The sequence below is a fragment of the Rhincodon typus genome, chromosome 20, assembly GCF_021869965.1.
Source record: "Rhincodon typus isolate 14 chromosome 20, sRhiTyp1.1, whole genome shotgun sequence".
Taxonomy (NCBI): domain Eukaryota; kingdom Metazoa; phylum Chordata; class Chondrichthyes; order Orectolobiformes; family Rhincodontidae; genus Rhincodon; species Rhincodon typus.
Genome location: NC_063351.1, coordinates 15,200,838 through 15,209,503, shown reverse-complemented (window position 1 = coordinate 15,209,503; position 8,666 = coordinate 15,200,838). Strand labels below are relative to the sequence as shown.

Genomic DNA, 8,666 nt, shown 5'->3' with positions numbered 1-8,666 from the left:
TAACAAGGTGTAGAGCTGGATGAACACAGCAGGCCAAGCAGCATCAGGGGAGCAGGAAAAAAATTTTCTGACCCTTTCTGAAGAAGGATCCAGACCCGAAACGTCAGCTTTCCTGTTCCCCTGATGCTGCCTGGCCTGCTGTGTTCATCCAGCTCTACACCTTGTTATCTGATATTCTCCAGCATCGGCAGTTCCTACTATCTCTCAGTATTTGTTCTCTCTCTCTTCGGTTTATGGAAAGTTTCCTTTCTCACCCTAACTTTGACGTTAAGTTTTCCTTCGAACGCTGTTTCTGTACGGCAGTGTGCGCTCGGTCATACATTAAACAGTAGTAGCTTTAAAACAAACAATTTGCTGTCAAATTGGCCGGGAGTCTTATAGGATCGGAGCAAATTACTGCAGACGCTGGAATCTGTACTAAAAACAAAACAAAAATACTGGTATCACAGAGGGCCAGGCAGCATCCACGGAGAGAGAGCAAGCTAACGTTTCGAGTCTAGATAACGCTTCGCCAGAGCTGATATGTCTTGCAGGACAGTCACCCTGCAATTCAAAAGGGAACATGTCAGAATTCTCATTGCGGGGCATTTTTTTAAAATCCGGAGCGAAAGCCGTATTGAATCCGGTTCTCAAGCAGCTTCTATAAAGGTCGAGTCCATTTGAAACGCGGATTTCGTTTTCCTTTCAATCAGGGAATCAAAGCACGGGACGCCCTGCACGAATACCTGGAAACTGCGATCAGAGAGAAGCTGCAGGCAAACCGTCTGGCTCCTCAGCCTGACGCTCTGACCTTAATGCTGCACAGTGCCCGGGAAAATGGGAAGGAGTTAAACCTCCAGGAGCTGAAGGTAAGCGGTGAATTAGCTCGCCTCCTTCCAAATGTCCCGGATTTCACAACCTTGGTCTGATCCAGACATTTCCCTTGTTAAGAGATAACAAGGTGTAGAGCTGGATGAACACAGCAGGCCAAGCAGCATCAGAGGAGCAGGAAAGCTGACGTTTCGGGCCTAGACCCTTCTTCAGAAATTCCTCCAAAAACTTCTTCAAAAAACCTCATCTCCCTTATTAATCCCAGTGTGAACAAAACTGGTCTAAAAAGGCATCTAGGGGTATATAACTAGGAAGGCTTTAGAGGGATATAGGCCAAATGGGACTAGATTATTTACCTCAACATCCGAATATTTGAACGATCAAAATTTTCAGTGCTCAAACAGCGCTCTCTTACTAATATCAGCTCCTGGACGTTTTTCGTGCTCGGACCCTGTGCGGCCGAGAAGTAGTTCGGGCTAACTTTACCCAGCACCCGCAGACTCTCCTTATTTCCTGGCAGTACCTACAGTGATATGAAAACAGCACCCTCCTTACAGTCCCCTCCCGTACTGTAGCTCCCACCCGGCGGGGGGAATCTCCACCAGGCTGGGGCAGACCGGCGGGAGTTGCTTTTTAAAAGTACTGTATGTGAGAAACCTTTCCCCACTTGACTGTCCCTTCCAGCAATAATGGTGAAACACTGGCGTAATAGCTCCAAAAAATAACGCCAGGTCTTTTGTGCATGCGTGCTGTTGTGTGAATCGTCTTAATCTGAATTAGTTTCAAACCGGGAATGAGAGGGCGACTGATAGAATTAGAAATATTGTGTGAGAATGAGTCTTTTCAAACTGCGTTTGCTCCCAGCTGGAATTGTAACTTCGCTCCTGGATAGTTAGGATAATATAAAGAATTCTGCTCAGCAGTGGGTTACATGCATAGGCGCGATTCCCCTTTACATTAGTGTGCATTGAATAGTGAACAAAACCTCAATATCGCGGATGCCAGAAACCTGAAACAATTAAGAAAGTGCTGGAAATGTTCAGCAGGTCAGGCAAAATCTGTTATGAAAGACCTGAATCTTTATCTCCTTTTCTCAATTCAAAGATACTGTCTGAACTGCTGAACCTTTCAAGCATTTATTATTTTAAATTAATATTTCTAAATATAGAGTCCGCTAGGTTTACCCACCAGGCAGTTAGGTGCAATGGTGTGGGATTTCAATGCCTTTGCCTCTGTATTTGGGCTGGTCCCGCATTCTGGACTCACGCTGTATCTGTGGTATTGGTACTAAGTGAAAATGGCAGCTGGAGTGTAAATACGCTATTTGGTTCTAGCTCATCTGTGGTTTCATTGGAATCTATCCCATTGTTCTTGGAAAACAAGGACATTGGAATTGAAACACAAAGAGAAATTGCTGGCGTAACTCAGTAGGTCTGGCAGCAGTTGTGGGAAGAAAGAAAAGTTAACATTTCTAGTTTAGTGACTTTTAATCAAAACATTTAAATTGGTCATTATGAACTTCCCAAATATTGCAGCAATTACTTCACTAATCAGTCATTTTTCTAATTTTCTTCTGAACAGAATATTAATATATGGACTAGAGATAGGTAATATTCCTGTTCTCTCAAAGTATTGTGATAATTTAAAAATAATAGGTTTTTATAGTTGCATGGATCACCACAGAGTAAGAAATACCTAGGAATATATTATGAAGATGTAACCAAATCAAGGGGTTTACATGCTTTGCTTTGAAAGTGAGAAATTCCATGAATTTCATGAGCATAACTTCAATTTACTGTTTGTATTCATACCAAGACTTAAAACATTTTCTTTTCCAAATTAGACTTTTCATAGTACTAAAACTGAAAAGAAAATGCAAATGGTATTCAAAATTGGGCCTGTGATAACATTCTGCACATTATCTGTCTCAGGAGAGGTTTTTCCTCTTTTTCCCATTTTGTCTTGTTTTGATAAGAAGAAGATGCAAAAGGAAATCACCCTAAAACTAGGCATTCCACCAATGATCAAAAGAACATCACTCACTGAGTCATTGGGACCCAGTCAACATTATGACTGATGCTTATAACTGGAAATATATATTGGGGTTAGCTCAGTGGGGGATTTGAATAAAAATAACAAGTGTCCTATTGTACAATGATTTTGATGTTAGTAATAAAGGGTTTACACAACAAATTTGGGGTCAGTTTGAAGAGATGTCCATGTTGTTTTAATGTTATATTTTTAGTGTTGAACTGGGCTATGCATTAAGTGAATTGCTGTGAAGTTACTTGGTAGGAAAATCCTTCATTGTTAGGCTTAACAGTTGGGTTTAGATTGAGTACATTTTCAACACTGGTTTGCACATTACTCAGTCAGGAGCCTGGCTCTTTTTAAACACATTTGACCTTATTTTAAAAGCCCAAGGAATCACTATATTCAAAACATTTAGATTCATAGTTATTGGGAAAGTTCTGGTGCAGCCTGTGTTCTGTGTGTGCAGAACTAATACTTGGGAAGAATGATTTGGAGTTTCAGGCAAACAGGAGCCAGTCAAAGTAAACGTGTTTTGCATTGAAGTTCAGTTATACGTGTACTTTTGCATCAGTCCTAACCAGGTTCTTCATTGGAGTAATACGTGAAATATCCTCTGCTGGACTGTCACGCTGCTTTCTTTTGACTCGCATTGAGTATAACTCCAGAATCTTCAGAAATTAGATTCAAAAAGTATTTCAGGATCCATGTGATGTGCTAGGCTTTAGAATTTAAGACATTTTGTTTTTTTTGATAATTGACCTTCTTCTGCGTACTTTTATAGGACTGCTTGTATCATGTAAATATGCACACTGAGCTTTTTCCTGGCTCTCACAATTCAATTTAAAGGCAATTACTGCAAACTAGATGCCATTAGCTCAAAATAATTCTCTACATCCAATCTTAGATGTTAATCGTATTAAGTTAATTATTCTCCTAAAGTCAACACCAAGAACAATAACATAAACCAAAAATACAGACTAGTTTCAGAGGTACAAGTTAGTGATCTCTGTTTCTGCTGCTCTTTGTTGTTTTTAGACTCCCAGACGCTCCTGCATTGTGAATATAACTCAATCCTAACAATGGTGGAATGATAATATCAAATGCCTTTACTGTACCACTCCATTAATGATCTTTCTAAGGTGGCACAAATTAATGAAATGTGAATAAAATAGCTGCCATTCTAGATTTCCCTTTCACCAGTCAGGCAAGGGATCTGCATACTTGAAAATTTCCAAATACTTACTCATTTTATAACTAGCTCAATCCACACCTTGGTTCCACTATCAAAATAGCTGAAGCTGATTGATTAGGTGGAAAAGCTTGGCAAAATTGTAAAAGGTGTTGGTGAAGCCACACCTGGAGTCTTGTGTCCAGTTTTGGTCTCCTAACCTGAGGGTGGCACTGCAGGTAGTTCAGAGGAGGTTCACCAGATTGATTCCAGGGTTGAAAGGGCTGTCGAATGAGGAGCGATTGAATAGCTTGTGCTTGTACTTGCTGGAGTTTAGAAGATGGGGGTGGGGAGGGGATCTGATTGAGGTATATAAAGTGCTAAAGGGGATTGATAAGGTGGATATTGAACAGATGTGCCCCCTTGTGGGACAGTCTTGAACAAGAGATCATAGATATAGAAAGAGAGGAGGTAGGTTCAAAACTGAGATGAGGAGAAACTATTTCTTTCAGAGGGTTGTGAATGTGTGGAACTCCCTGCCCCAGATTGCAGTGGAGACAGAATCAATCAATAGATTCAAGAAAGAAATAGATATGTTCTGATAAAAAGTGGGATAAAGAGTTCTGGGGGAGCAGGCAAGAGAATGGAGTTCAGACCAAGACAAGATCATTTATGGTCATGTTAAATAGTGGAGCAGGCTTGATGTGTTGAATTGCCTACTCCCACTCCTAATTCCAATTTTCCTATGTAGATTTAGGATTTCCTTGGTTGCAATGCTCTCACTGCTAACCCAACTTGGCTGTTTTGAGACAACTGCTGAACACAACACAAATTATTTCAAAAGTTTATGAAAATCCTACATCAAGGCAGTGCACTTAACAAATGAACTATGAATTCAACAAGATCAGGTTCCAGGAAATAGCTACTGTATACCTTAATCAAGTGTGATAAAAGGGCTACACCTACAATGAAAATTTATATGCATTCATGTTTTAAATTTAATCTAGGGTTGTGGAGCTGCAGCCAAGCCCAATATTTATTTCCAATCTCAATTTGCCTTGAAAAGGTGATGAACCATTGTGATCTGTAGTTTTAATGCATCTGAGCTGGTTACTAGACCACATTAGAGGCAGTTAAGTATTGATTGTGGGATTGGAATCACGTAAAAATTGCAGATTTCCTTCTCTTAAATGCATTAGTGAATGAGATTTTACTAGAATCTGACAGCTTCATGGATCAGCTTCTTACTCCTTCTTGACACTATCCTCCGAGGAAATATTCAATGGCATCAGCTAAACCAAATATATTTTACAGATTTCTTCAGCTCTGTTCTTTTAATCAAATAGCAGTATTGAACTTACTTTGGCTCTTTGTGTCTGTGAAAGAATGAGTCATATCTTACAGCACTTACTCAAAAATGATGTGTCCATTTAGGATAAAGCAGACATTCAGACAGTAAGATTGAAATAGCATGTCATATTTGGAAAAGATGTTTTCGAGAGGGAGGAATAGAAGGGTTGGTGCTAACACTCAAACTCTGCATTGATAGTTAGATAATAGCCAAGTTGCTGTAAATTTTACATCTTTGCTTTGAGCGGTCTATTCCAGACATGCCTTTTATTGTGCCTGGTGATTTGAGAGGACACTATGATCCATACTCTGTAGTTTTAGCGTACCCTGTGCACTCTGTTAGACCAGAAATTTGTTCACCGGGGGCAGGAGGATCAACCTTAAATCAATAGGACTGCATTATAGGATTTTCACTATCCAACTCAGGCAGTTCAATAGCTTAACAGTTTGATTCTGGTGACAACAACGCAATGCAGGTTGATATGTTAGAAAACCTGAAGTCCAGCTGTAATAAATCCAGAGAACAAGTGAAATCAATTTGCTCAGACCACTGAATTTCCAGCTAAAGAGTTGCAATTATGTAAGTGAAATCCTTTAAAATGGATTTGGAGAATATCTGACTGAAAAGAGGACTGGAATTGATAGAGATTGATATGGAATAAGATGCAAGATTCTTTCAAGATATTGTCCTCAGGCAAGGGAAAGGAACAAAGTGCTGCATGTTGTTTGTAGACAGCAGTATAGTCAATATTTTATTTCTATTTGTAGATGAAAAGTCTGGGGATTATTTTTAATTAACTTTCATTTTCACAAGGATTAAATGAATGGCGTAAAGATGAATTAGACTTTATAAGGTGTTTGCAATATATAACCTTAATGGATTCAGTGGCACTCTGTTGCCATGTTTCCCTGTGTAAAATAAGTACTGTCACTGGTGCAGAGTAAAGAAACTGAAGTTGATCATGAGTTCGTATTCTTACCATAGAATGTGGGTCCTAATGGTTAAATAAGTTCAGTTAATATCCCATTGACCTTGAAATATGTCAGGCCAGTGAAATGTTATTGCATTTTTCATCAAAGAAAACCTGAATATTAGCAAACAGAAGTTTTCTTCTTATAATGTTCATTTTTTTGCTTCTAGTTTCTTTTGTGAAATTTCTGATCATCAATCCTTCTTATTTGTTTTAATGTCATATTTTCGATTGCATGAAGAAGAACTAGGAAGTGTTGTATAAAGCCATATATTTTTCTCTACTACTGCTGGGTAAACTACTCTTCAATTGAGCCATATGGATCAGAGGGGACCCAGGTTCCATTGCTGATTACATTGAATTAGCTGATTTTGGTGAGAATGGTTGGGTAAAAATGACATTAAGACCTTTGCTTAGAGAGCTGAAAATTAACTAGACTTCCTGTTCTTGCTACCAAATGACCTTGCTGTGGATGTTTCATATAGTCATTAGTGAATGTACGAATAACATTCGGTGTGGTGTCCATCCCTGTTAAATTGCCATTATTGTTGATCATCTGAGCTCAAACAAGACACATGGAGAAAGTGTCAAAAGTTAATTGATTCCAATGAATTGTACATCAGCAAGGAATCTAAGCATTGAATCAAGGAACAAAAAAAGGCAGAATAGAAAACATTGAGATGATTGGAAAATAGATGGGAAACAGATAAGAGTTTCAGGGATAGTAGGAACTGCAGATGCTGGAGAATCTGAGATAACAAGGTGTAGAGCTGGATGAACACAGCAGGCCAAGCAGCATCAGAGGAGCAGGAAGGCTGATGTTTCAGGCCTAGACCTTCTTCAGAACAGCAAGATATCTCACTGCTGTTATTACATTTCTTTAATTTTGATAAATCCTTGCTATAATATAAATGGTGAGAGGTCTTATGGTGTAGTGGATGATAGCCCCCTGAGAGTCAGAAGCTTTGGGTTCACATCTGATTCCAGGACTTGTTTGCCAAGGAAGATGCATCCCCAAAATGACCAATCAGATCAATTCTCTGCATATGTATCATTCAACGCATACCAATACTAGGTGCTGAAACTGGAAGAGATTCCTAGTCAGCAGTATGATGGGCTGAAAATTGGAGCCTCCACTGTCATGTTCCTTAGCTCCAACCTGTAACTTGCCTGTAAAAATGCTTTTTGCCACAGCACCTCACATCCAAAGTGATCTGTATCACGCAACCACAATATGAATGAGCTGGCTCTTGAAAGTTTGAAATAGCCTATTTGAAGAAGAGTGAAAAAATTAATTCACCCCTCAAAACTTTGGTCAGTGGTGAAGCACTTTGGAACAGTCTCAGATTGTGAAGGGTGCTATATAAATGTAAGTTTATTCTTTTCACTTCTGAATAGATGCAGGATTTTTGAATTAATTTGAAGAGCTCTGATAAGTGAAAACATCCACAACATCCTTCAGAGAAATGCTGGTCATATTGTGGCAAATTAAACAGAAGAAGGATTACAGAGAGTGGCTCCCAATGAGTACATTATATATTTGGTGGGGAGAGTGCTGCAATTATCTTATAGGAGGAACTGGATATATATTTATATAGCACGTTCCAAAGCACTTTACAACCAATCAAGTATTCTGTCAAACTCTAGCCAACATGGTAGCCTAGGAAATTTTGCAGCCAACGTTTGCAAAGCCAGGTCCGACCAACAGCAACGGACAGGCTATTTTCATAATTCTGGTTGGGAAGGGTTTGTTCCCGTAGTGTCTGGGAATGCTGTCAACTTCACACCACATCAAGATCTAAAGTAGTCCTGGTCATGAACACATAATGCACTTTATGAATTTTATTTTCTGACCAGTTTTGATTTGAACCTACTGAACGTATCTGCTGCTGGTGGCTGTAGCATTCAGCTCTTGTCAACGGTGTGGGATTTCCTGAATGTCAGCGTTTACCGTGTGCAGCTGAGTACTATGTACAGAACCACACACACACACACACACGCACAGGGAACACCGACACACACAAACACACACAAACACAGACAGACACACACACACACACAAACACACAAACACAGACAGACACACGCACAGAGACACATCCAAACACAGACACACAAACACAGACAGACACATGCACAGGGACACATACAAATACAGATACACAAACACAGACACATGCACAGAGACACACACAAACACAGACACACACAGTCAGACACGCACAGAGACACACAAACACAGACACACACACAAATACAGACAGACACACAGACAGACACACACACACAAACACAGACAGACACACGCACAGAGACACACACAAACACAGACA

At 39.7% G+C, this 8,666-nt stretch overlaps 1 protein-coding gene across 1 annotated transcript in view; it reads left to right on the top strand.

The window, feature by feature from the left end:
• LOC125485611 (cytochrome P450 26C1-like) overlaps window positions 1–8,666 on the top strand; it is a 25,478-nt gene that overhangs the window by 7,768 nt on the left and 9,044 nt on the right. Inside the window, 2 exon segments of the mRNA XM_048609171.1 lie at window positions 649–681; window positions 683–848. Coding sequence (XP_048465128.1) covers window positions 649–681; window positions 683–848 — 199 coding nt within the window.